We start from the raw sequence: 13,176 nt of genomic DNA, 5'->3' as shown, positions 1-13,176 counted from the left end.
ACTTTGAACCACTGGTTCTTATACCCAGGAACATATGTCAGAATTACCTATGGAGGTTTTTAAAAATCTGTAAGTCCAGGTCTCCCACTTGGAGAAGGTTGCAAAGCTTCTAAAAAGCTCTTTGGGTAGCTCTGATGTTTCCTTCCATTTGAATCACTGAATTTAGGTTGACTGGGATACTTTGGTTTTGGGGTTTGGGGGCCATTTTGGGGAGAGTGTGGGAAACTTTTCTCACAGATTTACTAGGGGCAGCAAAGAACTTGGTCTCTGGCTTTTTTGGAGTCTGTCTGAGGTCTTTTCTCCCCAGCAAAGGATTTTTTTTCCTTCACTACCTCTTCTTTGAACGACTTTTTCCCTGGGCCTTTCCCTGGGGTCTAAGACTGCAGCTTTTGGAGTCTCAGAGGCTGTCAAGTCCTTTCTCTTCCTCCCATGAGGGATGTTGGGACAGTCTCTCCTTTTATCTGCCTCACATACTTTCGCCTTCTTCAAGAAAAACTAGATAATAGGAGCACCTCTAAACCAAGGGCTTCCATATTTGTCACTCTGTCTTAGATGTGTACTTGAGCCTCATCATATACCCAAACGCAGGCTGTGGACTTACCCTGTTGGGTCTCCCATAGGCATAAGAGCCCAGTGCATCTTAAACTAAACTAAACATCTTTTCTGACATCTCTGGCCTTTCTGTTGCTGTTGTTTAATGACTTCATATTTTACAGCAGTTTCAGGTTGACAGCAAAAGTTAGTGAAAAGTAGAGTTTCTATAGCCCCTAACCCCACACACATGCAGCCTCCCTCACTATCAGCATCCCACACCAGAGCAGCACATTGTTTTGTTGAGTTTAATTGATGAGTATAAGGCCAGGTGCGTTGGCTCATATCTCTAATCCCAGCATTTTGGGAGGCTGAGGTGGGAGGACCACTTGAGCCCAGAAGTTCAAGACCAGCCTGGATAACATGGCGAAACCCTGTCTGTACAAAACAATGTAAAAATTAGCTGGGTATGGTGATGAGCACCTGTGGTTGCAGCTACCTGGGAGGCTGAGGTGGGAGGATTGCTTAAGCCTGGGAGCAGACGGGTCAGTGAGCTGAGATCATACTACTGCACTCCAGCCCGGGTGACAGAGTGAGACCCTGTCTCAAAGAAAAAAATTGATGAGTCTACATTGGTGCATCGTTATCACCCAGAGTCCATATATTGCATTAGGAAGGTTGCAGTCCTTGGTGCTAGACCTCTGAGCCTTTTTTCTTATCTTCTCTCCTGTGATTAGCACTGTCATTCCACCAGTCAACCATGTGAGAAACTTCTCATGTAAGAAACCGCTCCTACTCCCCACCTCGTGTTCCATGACCAAGTCATACCAGTTTTATAGCCTACATTTTCTTGACTCCAACTCTTCCTCTTGGTCTCTCTTCCATTCCTCGTGTTCGTAGTCTTCATCTGAACCACTGAAAAACCTACTGCTCATTCTCCACTGCCTCTCTTTTGTCCCCACAGATCTTTACCAGCCAGAGTGGCCATGTAAACCACCAATCTGTCAGTTTCCCTCTCCAGCTCAAAACCCTTCATTGCTCCATGTTGTCTATCTGGCACATTCATAGCTTGCTGGGTTGGCATATACAGGGCTGTGTGATCTCTCCCCTAAAGAGACCCTGCAGCTTCATCTCCCACGGTCCTGCAGCAGCACCAAGTTTCATAAAGCATACTGCTTCTGTTCTCTGCGCCTTCACTCATGCTGTCCCCTCTGCTTAGAATACCCTGCCCTCTTTATCTGGCTCCCTCTGCTCATCCAATGAAGCTTAATTTAGGATTGTCTCCTATGGCAAATCCTCTGTGGTTCCCCAGGCTGGGTTAGGTGCTTTCCTCAGTTCCTCAATACACTATGCATTTCTCAGTCACTGCTCTTACTCTGTTATATTATAATGATCAATTTATGAGACAGATCCTAGACTGTGAGCTCTTGGAGGGCAGAGACAGTTTCTTTTTTCTCTTTGTATATCTGGTACCCAACGCAGTACTTGACACTTAGTAAGTGAATGAGCAAGTAAGCCAGTGAACAGAGGCCATGAGTAAGAAAATAGAAAACACATGCAGTAAGTGGGGGAGAAGCAGCCTGCTGCAGGAGAAAATCAGGGATAGGGCATTGGGTCTCAAGGCAGAGAGGAAAGGAAAGCGTTTGACACAGTTTGCAGATATCAGCAGGGTTAAGAAGATTGCTTAGGAAAGTTGTAGTAAACTAGTTTGAAGATAAAGACTGGGATTTTTACTGTGGTAGTGACAGAAAACTAACATATGAATAAAAAAGGGGAAGAGTAAGGGAAAAGAGTGACAATTGAACACTGATGTTTATTTTGTTTTATTTTTTTTTTAGAGATAGGGTTTCACTCTGTCACTCAGGCTGGAGTGCAGTGGCACAATCATAGCTTACTGCAGCCTCCCACTCCTGGGCTCAAATGATCCTCTTGCCTCAGACTCCCGAGTAACTGGGACTACAGATATGTGTCACCACACCCGGCTATTTTTTTTTATTTGTTTATTATTATGATTTTTAGAAACGAGGTCTTGCTGTTACCCAGACTGGTGATGCTTTTTTTATGACTCAAAGAATGCCTCTAGGGTTTCTTATCACAGAAGCACTTGACAATGGAAGAGATTTCCATTGGAAAATGGCAAAGAGAAAAATGTGGTGCACAGATAAGAGCACCCCTGGACCAAGCAATGGCTCTGCCACCAACTCACTGCAAAATCTGGTAATAGTCACTGTGTTAGTCTGTTCTTGCAGTGCAATAAAGAAATACCTGGCTGGGACCGGGCACGGTGGCTCACATCTGTAATCCCAGCACTTTGGGAGGCCATGGGGGTGGATCACCTGAGGTCAGGAGTTTGAGACCAGCCTGATCAACATGGTGAAACCCCGTCCATACTAAAAACACAAACATTAGCCGGGTGTGGTGGCATGTGCCTGTAATCCCAGCTACTCGGGAGGCTGAGGCAGGAGAATTGCATGAACCCCAGTGGCACAGGTTGCAATGAGCCAAGGTCATGTCTTTGCACTCCAGCCTGGACAACAGAGCAAGAGTCTGTCTAAAAAAAAAACAAAAAAGAAAAGAAATATATGGCTGGGTATAGTGGCCAAATATATGGCTGGCTTGGGAAGCCAAGGCAGGAGCACTTGAGCTCAGGACTTCAAGACCAGCCTGGGCAATATGGCAAAATCCTGTCTCTAAAAAAGTACAAAAATTAGCCAGATATGTTGGTGCACACTCATAGTCCCAGCTACTCAGGAGGCTGAGGTGGGAGGATTGCTTGAGCCTGAGAGGCAGAGGTTGCAGTCAGCTGAGATTGTGTCACTGCACTCCCTCCTAAAAATATAAAAAAAATAGCTAGGTATGGTGGTGCACACCTGTAGTCCTGGCTACTCAGGACCCTGAGGTGGAGGATTACCTGACCCCAGGAAGTTGAGGCTGCAGTGAGCTGTGATTGCACCACTGTATGCCAGCCTGGGCAACGGGAGTGGGAGTGAGACCCTGTCTCAAAAAAAATAAAAAAGAAAAGAGATTTAATTAGCTTATGGTCCTGCAGGCATATGAGAAGCATAGTGCTGACATCTACTTCTGGTGATGCTTCTGGTGAGCTTAGAATCATGGCGCATGGCAAAGGGTATTGGGCATGTCACATGACAAGAGAGGGGAGGTGCCACACACTTTTGAACAACCAGATTGTGCATGGACTCACTGAGTGAGAACTCACTTGTCACCAAGGGCATGGCGCTAAGCCATTCATGAGGGATCCAATCCCATGACCCAAACACCTCCCACTAGGCCCACTTCCAACAATGGAGGTCACTTTTCAACATGATATTTGGAGGGGAGAAAACATGCAAACCAAATTGTTCACTTCATCTCTTTGGTCTTTCGTTAGTTTCCTCAGTACAAAATGAGCAGTTTAGAGTAGTGCTGTTCTATTCCCTAAGCCCATTCTAAATCTGGGAGGAGACATTCTTTTTTTTTTTTTCTTTTTTTTGAGACGGAGTCTTGCTCCGTCGCCCAGGCTGGAGTGCAGTGGCCGGATCTCAGCTCACTGCAAGCTCCGCCTCCCGGGTTCACGCTATTCTCCTGCCTCAGCCTCTGGGGCAGCTGGGACTACAGGTGCCCGCCACCTCGCCCGGCTAGTTTTTTTGTATTTTTTAGTAGAGACGGGGTTTCACCGTGTTAGCCAGGATGGTCTCGATCTCCTGACCTCATGATCCACCCGTCTCGGCCTCCCAAAGTGCTGGGATTACAGGCTTGAGCCACCGCGCCCGGCCCGGGAGGAGACATTCTTATCCTGAGGTCCAGACACACTCCTTCACCCAACCAACATTTATTTAATATATTTTTAAATTTACTTTTTTATTTTTTTTGAGACAGGGTCTCACTCTGTCTCCCAAGTTGGAGTGCAGCGGCACGATCTCAGCTTGCTGCAGCTTCGGCTTCCCAGGGTCAAGTGATTCTCCAGCCTCAGCCTCCCGAGTAGCTAGAATTACAGGTGCAAGCCACCAATGCCCAGCTAATTTTTGTATTTTTTGTAGAGACGGGTTTCACCACATTGCCCAGGCTGGTCTCAAACTCCTAAACTCAAAGCAACCTGCCTGCCTCAGCCTCCCAAAGTGCCAGGATTCCAGGCATGAGCCACCGCACCCAGCCTTTATTTGATGTTTAATGTATTTGAGGCACTATGCTAGTGCCAAGACAACCACCATGAACACAACTGCCAGGGTTTGCCATCACAAGCTCCCTTGACTCCAGCTTTTCTATCTAAAGCAGCCACTCCACCTTTGCTCTGTTTTTTCCTCCTTAACATTTATCATAACATAAAATTATAATTTTTGTTTAAGTGCATGTTTATTTCTTCTTCCAATAGCATGTAAAAGATCTAAAGGCAGGGGCTTTGGTGGCCTTGCTCATGGTTGCATCACCCTCCCTAGCACAGGCTTACACAGGAGTGCTTGACAAATATGTGTGCACAAGTATTACGTTCATGTTATGTTAGGAGATGTACAGGAGGTTAGCAGAGGTTTGGGATCAAGGACTGTAGACTCAAATTAGCCATTTTAAGTTTTTGTTTGTTTATTTGTTTGTTTTTTGAGATGGAGTTTCGCTCTTGTTGCCCAGGCTGGAGTGCAATGGCACGATCTTGGCTCACTGCAACCTCCGCCTCCTGGGTTCAAGCAATCTCCTGCCTCAGCCTCCTGAGTAGCTGGGTTTATAGGCGTGCGCCACCACACCCAGCTAATTTTTGTATTTTTAGTAGAGACTGGGTTTCTCCATGTTGGTCAGGCTGGTCTCCAACTCCTGACCTCAGGTGATCCACCCGCCTCGGCCTCCCAAAGTGTTAGAATTACAGGTGTGAGCCACGGCACCCAGCCTTAAGAGTGTATTGACTGTGTAATGCATTCCATCCCAAAGTTGCCTAAGGTTGCCTTTTCAAGTGCCCAGTAATAGTATTTCTCATGCCAGTAAATAGAAACCCACCCCTCCTTGAATACGTAGTGCTATTCTGATATTTAAAGACATAGCTTGAATCTAATCCAGACCTGTCATCCTTACACAGACTTAAACCCAAGTAACATAAAGAAGAAAGATTATATCTTTCTCTACTAAGTCTTAGGGAGATGTCTGCAGTGTTATCCCTTATGCAGTGTGTTATAGACTACTCGGCAATGCATCCCATGACCTAAGGTCTACTCCTCCTCTTTGTGTGCTCTGCTTTTTGTGGTCGTGATGTTCAGGCTAATATAGGCATTGTTCTTAGTGGCTTAGGGTTCCCCTGGTAGGGGTTATTTTAAAATGGTATTTGAAAAACTCAGCAGCCATTTCAGGAGACTATTGTGAAATTCATTTCTTGCTGAAAATTTCTTTATTTCCAAGTGATAGGTATTTGTAAACTCAAAAGCCAAATTTTGTCTGAAAAGTCAGATATTAAGAAAGTGTGCAGCCATAAAAAGGAATGAGATCATGTCCTTTGCAGGGATATGGATGAAGCTGGAAGCCATCATCCTCAGCAAACCAGCACAGGAACAGAAAACCAAACACCGCATGTTCTCACTCATAAGTGGGAGTTGAACAATGAGAACAAAAGGACACAGGGAGGGGAACATCACACACCAGGGCCTGTTGGGGGGTGGAGGGGAGCGAAAGGAGGGAACTTAGAGGGCAGGTCAATAGGTGCACAAACCACCATGGCACATGCATACCTGTGTAACAGACCTGTACCTACTGCACATGTATCCCAGAACTTAAAATAAAATAATAAAGAGTCCAAAAAAAAACTGTATATAATTATTTCCATCACGCACCGAAATTATTTTGTCAGTTTCAGATGGTGAGGAAGCAGGGGAGAGTGTGGAAGAGGTGATCATTTCAAAATCATTCTCAACTGGACCTTCAAAATGTGTGTTGCATTCAGCAAAATAGTGGTCTGTACACAGACACTCAGATAGAAATTGAATTACTTTTTAATTGAGTTCCTGTTGTGATAGAGCCTGGATATGAATGCTTTACATGGCTGTAGTACCTTCCATCCTAAGATATCAAAGCACTTGACTACTATTAATTCATTAAATCTCTCCCTGTCTCTTAAAGTAGTTAACACAGCACTGGAAGTCACTCTCCTCATTGCTGAAACTCACCCACCTGGGCAGTGGGCAAAGATGGAAGCTGTTTAACTGTGTAAGGCAATCCTACCTTAGTAGTTTCAAGATGGAAAATCAAGGAATATCTTACCGAGTTAAAACTGCAGAAGTTGTATTAGATGGAATGTAATTACCAGAAGTGAAGTGTGACCAGGAAGCTAACACTTTTGCTCCAGTGCACAATGCTGTGGGGATCTTAATTCCAGTGACTGTCCTGCAGCCCCGGGTGCGCATCTCTCAGACTGTTCCAGCTCCTTAGGCTTCTGGCCTCAAGGTTAGGCAGAGCCTCTTCAGCTCAGTGCTAGAGGGAAGAGTGCCACCTATTGAATTGTAGGAATCTTGGAGATGTGTTGGGACTGGTGGAGAAGGCTCTCGGACCACATTCACGTTTGGTTTGCTATGGTAACTAATATATATATCTAAAAGAAAACGAATATGTTGACTACTCTTGCTTAGAAAAACATCGACAAACGTCTGTGTATTTTCCCCAGCTGGAGCTGAGCGTATGCCTGTAGTTTAGCCTACTGCTACTTGAAATAAGCATGCTGCTAAAAGACTGAGGCAGATGGTATTTTTACCACTTCAGGCAAAACATGGCACCTATGGTTCGACTTTCTACAATTTTAATTTTTTAACATTTTCAAAATGGCTTGTTTAAATATCTCTATCACAGAGACACAGACTTTTCCCCAGTTTCTTTTTAATAATTGCTTCAGATATATAGATATGAATAACCATCAGTTGGTCAAAACCAGACTGTTCAGCACTGTAGAGACTGCCTTCTGTTCATTCTTTCACCAGTGCCTAGGACTGTGCCATAAATGAGCTTTGACATTCGTGCTCATTTTGACACAAAGACACTAAATGGTTTATAATAGCTTGCATTATATTTATCTGTAGTAGTTCTCCTTCTCCTCCTCCTCCTCCTCCTCCTTCTTCTTCTTTCTTCTCCTCCTCCTCCTCCTTCTCCTCCTTCTCCTTCTTCTCCTCCTTCTCCTTCTCCTCCTCGTTCTCCTCCTCTTCCTCCTCCTTCTCCTTCTCCTTCTTCTCCTCTCAGTATGTTGTCCAGGCTAGAGTGTAGTGACTATTCACGAGCCCATTATAGTACTCTACAGCCTTGAACTCCTGGGCTCAAGAGATCCTCCCATCTCCACCTCCCAAGTAGCTGCGACTACAGGTGCATTGTCTCTGCACTGGCCTTTCTCTAGGCTTTATTGTGCATTTCATATCATTTGTCCTATGACTCAGCACAGAAAAGGGAGTTTTTTGCTGTTTTTTTTTTTAATGTCCTCTTATGAGGATCATTCTAAGCACAGAGAAATAATTGCTCATAGTTAAGCACTTGGTTAAAAAAAAAAAAAATCTTTCAGATATTAATTCATTAGCCATCTGGTTCTCTGTCAAATGTAAGAGATTTTTTTATAAGGGTAGGGTTTTTGACTTGTCCTCCCTGCTAGAATTTGCTCAGGGTTCCAGAGTGGCACGTTCTGGCTCTATCCTCCCATGCCTCTCAGGCATCACCATTTAGCAGCTGCTGCTCTACTCTGTCCTCCTCACCCCCAGAAGTCCTTGCACATTTGTTTTATTATAAAATGCATTTGCATAGGGCACACATTAAAATTCTCTTCCCACCAGCAAACAGTAGTGTCCACAGACATTTGCATTTGCATGATCACATATCATTACTTCCCTTTAAAAAGAAAAAGTCTTTCTTCTCATGTCATGATTCTCCTTTCCAAGGTTTGCCCTTTTAGTCATGTCTTCTTCTTATAGATAGATGCTTCAGCCATTTTTCTGCATATTGAGTCCAGAATTTTCTTTTTTGAACCTTGAATGTAGAAATTGTTTGTATATATTATTGTTCTTTCTTTACTGACAAAGCCAGATTCCTTTATTCGTTTGTTTGTTTATTTATTTATTTATTTATTTATTTTTGGTAGTCAATTTTTGCTGCTAGTTCCTTCCCATGACCCTAGCAAACTGGCTCTGAGACTTTTTCACATTGACACATTTAGAAAACAGATGTTGCTGTGTTTTCTCTTTCCTGTACCCCTTTCTTGGGTAGATGCTGCATCTCCTACCCTGGGACTTTACATTAGCTCTTTTTTGGCAAAATATTCCATGCAGCATCACTGAATGCACTAAATCTCTCATTTTCTCTAGCCTCCTGCAAAGATATCTTTTTTCTTTTCTTTTTTGTTTTTGTTTTTGTTTTTGTTTTGTTTTGTTTTGAGAGTTTAGCTCTCGTTGCCCAGGCTGGAGTGCAGTGGCACAATCTTGGCTCACTGCAACCTCCACCTCCCAGGTTCAAGTGATTCTCTCTCTGTTTTTGTTTTTTTTTGTTTTTGTTTTTGTTTTTGTTTGAGATGGAGTCTCACTCTGTTGCCCAGGCTAGAGTCCAGTGGTGCGATCTTGGCTCCCTGCAACCTCCGCTTCCCGGGTTCAAGCAATTCTCCTGCCTCAGCCTCCCGAGTATCTGGGACTACGGGTGTGCACCACTGCGCCCAGCTAATTTTTGCATTTTTAGAGGCAGAGTTTCACCATGTTGGCCAGGTTGGTCTCAAACTCCTGACCTCGTGATCTGCCTGCCTCAGCCTCCCAAAGTGCTGAGATTACAGGCGTGAGCCACTGCCCCCAGCTCAAGTGATTCTCTTGCCTCAGCCTCCAGAGTAGCTGGGATTACAGGCGCCTGCCACCATGCCTGGCTATTTTTTATATTTTTAGTAGAGACAGGGTTTCACCATTTTAGCTAGGCTGGTCTTGAACTCCTGACCTCAGGTTATCCACCCACCTCGGCCTCCCAGAGTACTAAGATTTTATGCATGAGCCACCACGCCCAGCCAAAGATGTCTTAACATTTAGGATTTCTACTTTAGTGATAACTATACAGACTGTGGAGCCATTGGCATTGCTCTCTCCTATCTTGTTCCATAAAGGACTTGTGATATAATTAGATAAGATGTTTACAGTAGAATTTAAAGAAAAAAATCCAAATCAAAATACCATAATGATGTGGATGCAACTATATAACTTTTTTTTTTTGAGACAGTCTTGCTCTGTCACCCAGGCTGGAGTGCAGTGGTATGATTATGGCTCACTGCAGTGTTGACCTCCTGGGCTCAAGTGATCCTCCTGCCTCAGCTTTACAAGTATCAGAGACTACAGGTGCATGCCACCACACCCGGCTAATTTTTAAATTTTTTTGTAGAGAAGAGGTATGACTATGTTACCTGGGCAGGTCTCAAACTCCTGGGGTCAAGTGATCCTCCCACCTTGGCCTCCCAATGTGCTGGGATTACAGGTATGAGCCACCATGACTAGCCCCTGTCCAAAAATTTCAAATCCCCCATTCCTCATTTCCTTAAAACCAGATTAAACCAGTTATTTTTCTCTTGGCAATTACATTTCAGACTACTGTTTTTCTTTGTAGCAATAGGGAGTAGATTCTCTTTAATCTGTTTTTCAAAACAATTAGTTTGTCAGTTTTTGCAACTACTGCTTTGATTTCATATCTCCTTCAAATTGCAATTATTAATGATGGAAAAATGATCATTGATGAGTTTCTGTTTCTAGTAAACCATAGAAGCTTTTGTACCGTGTGAAACGTTATATCAAAAATAAATTATAAGCTGGGTGTGGTGGTTTATGCCTGTAATCCTAGCACTTTGGGAAACCAAGGTGGGCAGATCACTTGAGGTCAGGAGATCAAGACCAGCCTGGCCAACATGGCAAAACCCCGTTTCTACTACAGATACAAAAATTAGCCTGGTGTGGTGGCACATACCTATAGTCCCAGCTACTCAGGAGGCTGAGGCAAGAGAATTGCCTGAACCCAGAAGGTGGAGGTTGCAGTGAGCTGAGATCGCACCACTGCACTCCAGCCCGGGCAATAGAGCGAGACTCCATCTCAAATAATTAATTAATTAATTAATTAATAATCACACATGCAATAGTATCTTAAACCGGAGTTGCACCTTATTATTAGCCTTGGTCTTTTTGCAAAACATTTGCCTTCTGTACATTATTCATTCCTATCATCAAGCTAGTCTTTTTTCTCCTTAACTCTTTGAGTGTATTATTTTGCATTTGTCCCCAGTGACTATCATCTTCCTTTGATTATCTGTTCCTCTAATTTCTTAATGTTATTTTAAAATTAGATTCTTGTTCTCTGAGGTGTAGCAATCCCACACACCTCAGTGGCATCAGCAGATTTAATGATCATAATCTCTATTCCCTTGTGTATTATGAATAAAATTATTAAATGATTTTAATGATAAACATCTTTATGACATCATATGACATGCCACCCTCTCAGTTGTTAGCCCAAATAATTTTTTTTTTTTTTTTTTGAGACAGAGTCTTGCTCTGTCTCCCAGGCTGGAGTGCAGTGGCACAATCTCGCCTCACTGCAGCCTCCACCTCCCGGATTCAAGCGATTCTCCTGCCTCAGCATCCTGAGTAGCTTAGATTACAGGTGTGCGCCACCATGCCTGGCTAATTTTTGTATTTTTTCCAGAGATGGGGTTTCACCATGTTGGCCAGGCTGGTCTCAAACTCCTGACCTCAGGTGATCCATCTGCCTCAGCCTTCCAAAGTGCTGGGATTACAGGTGTGAGCCACTGTGCCCAATCATCCATCATTTTTTTTTCTTTTTTTTTTTTTTTTGAGACAGAGTTTCACTCTTGTCTCGCCACGGCTGGAGTGCAGTGGCACAATCTCAACTTACTACAACCTCCGCCTCCTGGGTTCAAGCGATTCTCCTACCTCAGCCTCCTGAGTAGCTGAGATTACAGGCGCCCACTGCCACACCAGGCTAAATTTTGTATTTTTAGTAGAGATGGGGTTTCACCATGTTGGCCAGGCTGATCTTGAACTCCTGACCTCAGGTGATCACCCGCCTCAGCCTCCCAAAATGCTGGGATTACAGGCGTGAGCCACTGCGCCGGGCCCCAAGTACTATAGATACTAATTTAATATAGGCAGTTATAAACCTTTTATTTTTCTTCAGATTCTATATTCCTAGTTTATTGCTGCTTGGTTTAAAATGTTATTTGTGGCTAGGTGCGGTGGCTCATGCCTATAATCCCAGCACTTTGGGAGGCCAAGGCAGGTGGATCACCTGAGGTCAGGAGTTCAAGATCAGCCTGACCAACGTGGTGAAACCCCACCTCTACTAAAAATACAGAAGTTAGCCAGGTGTCATGGTGCATGCCTGTAATCGCAGCTACTCAGGAGGCTGAGGCAGGAGAATCGCTTGAACCCGGGAGGCGGAGGTTGCAGTGATCGCACCACTGCATTCCAGACTGGGAGACAGAGTGAGACTCCATCTCCAAAATAAATAAATAAATAAATAAATAAATAAAATGATATATGTAAAATTTTAAATTATTTAGCTCATAACAATATTTAGTGGAGCAGTCTCTCCCACTCTTAAATTTACCATTTTGTACTACTGACCCCTAAAAATTACATATCTACATAATATCTAATATTTATCAGGAAGCTAAGTCAGGCATAGATTGTTGATGAAGACCAGTTCTTGACGGTAAGCATGGAATGGTGTCTTGAGTTTGCTCACCATTGCACCGTGAAGGCCTACTACAGAACCTGGTGCAGGATAGTTACCCAACAAATATTTGTTGACTGACTGTTGGAATGAATGATGACCCAAGATGCTGCACATGTTTGTGCCTAACCTCTGTTCTTCTAATTCATAAGGAATATTTAATTCCACCTTTGTTCCTCTTATTTCCCCCCAAGTATATTTTTAATCAAATGGTTACATCCTCAATGCCTCGCACCCCCTGGGTTGAGGCAGAGATTCAGTTGGGGTAATCTTTTGAGTCTTAATCTGGAAAGCTAACTAGAAATGCCCTTCAGGCTGGCTCTGCGGGTGAATGCTCTGCACTGTGGGATAGCTGGATTCAATTATTGCTCCCAGTTTGTGGTGTCAGGAGCCACCTGTGCACAGGGAGAGCCTGTATTTCTTTATGTCGAAGATAGAGCCCTCTGTCCCTATAGAAAAGCCTGTTTAGTCCATTAAAACTGTTTTAAAGTGGATCTGAAAGGAATACTAACTCTTTCCTTGTCATAAAATATAGTGGAGAGGCATGGGTTTCCCAAAATTATGGTTTTTGAGTGAAAAGAGAGGCACCTCTGTATAGATACTGAACATAGTTTTAGTAAGTTAGAAGACATCATTACCTAGATTCATATTTCCACAGTCATACACTAATCCTGCTGTCGGATTTTGTGTTGAATTAAGAATTTTTGTGATTTGAAGCTGTTCTGAGCCATCAGAAAGCTATAGTTGATTAAGCTGGTACATCTGAAGCCATTCCTCCATATTTCCTATGCAGTGTCTCCAAGCACTACTCAGCCTCCCCACTTACCACATCAGACGGAGTATTGATGCCTGATAATGTACTTAACCATCTTTCCTGAAATAACCAGGTGGCTATGTCCCTCAGTTTTCAAACAAAAGTACTTAGGTAACAGTAGAGAT

At 43.6% G+C, this 13,176-nt stretch overlaps 1 protein-coding gene across 2 annotated transcripts in view; it reads left to right on the top strand.

Annotated features, from left to right (window-relative positions):
• The window catches only part of PDSS2 (decaprenyl diphosphate synthase subunit 2), a 308,361-nt gene that overhangs the window by 271,092 nt on the left and 24,093 nt on the right, over positions 1-13,176 (top strand). The window contains exon 8 of one of the 2 annotated variants that reach the window (XM_033234758.1): positions 6,008-6,031. The exons of the other annotated variant lie outside the window; for it this stretch is intronic. Within the exon in view, the coding sequence (XP_033090649.1) occupies positions 6,008-6,019 (12 nt within the window). The 3' untranslated portion in view covers positions 6,020-6,031. Of the gene's footprint in view, positions 1-6,007; positions 6,032-13,176 lie in introns of those variants that run through there. 2 annotated transcript variants of the gene reach the window in all.

Source organism: Trachypithecus francoisi, unplaced genomic scaffold (genome assembly GCF_009764315.1).
Source record: "Trachypithecus francoisi isolate TF-2019V2 unplaced genomic scaffold, Tfra_2.0 Lachesis_group15, whole genome shotgun sequence".
NCBI classification, from domain to species: Eukaryota; Metazoa; Chordata; class Mammalia; order Primates; family Cercopithecidae; genus Trachypithecus; species Trachypithecus francoisi.
Note: the sequence above shows the minus strand (reverse complement) of the source record. Positions and strands in the feature narration are given on the sequence as shown.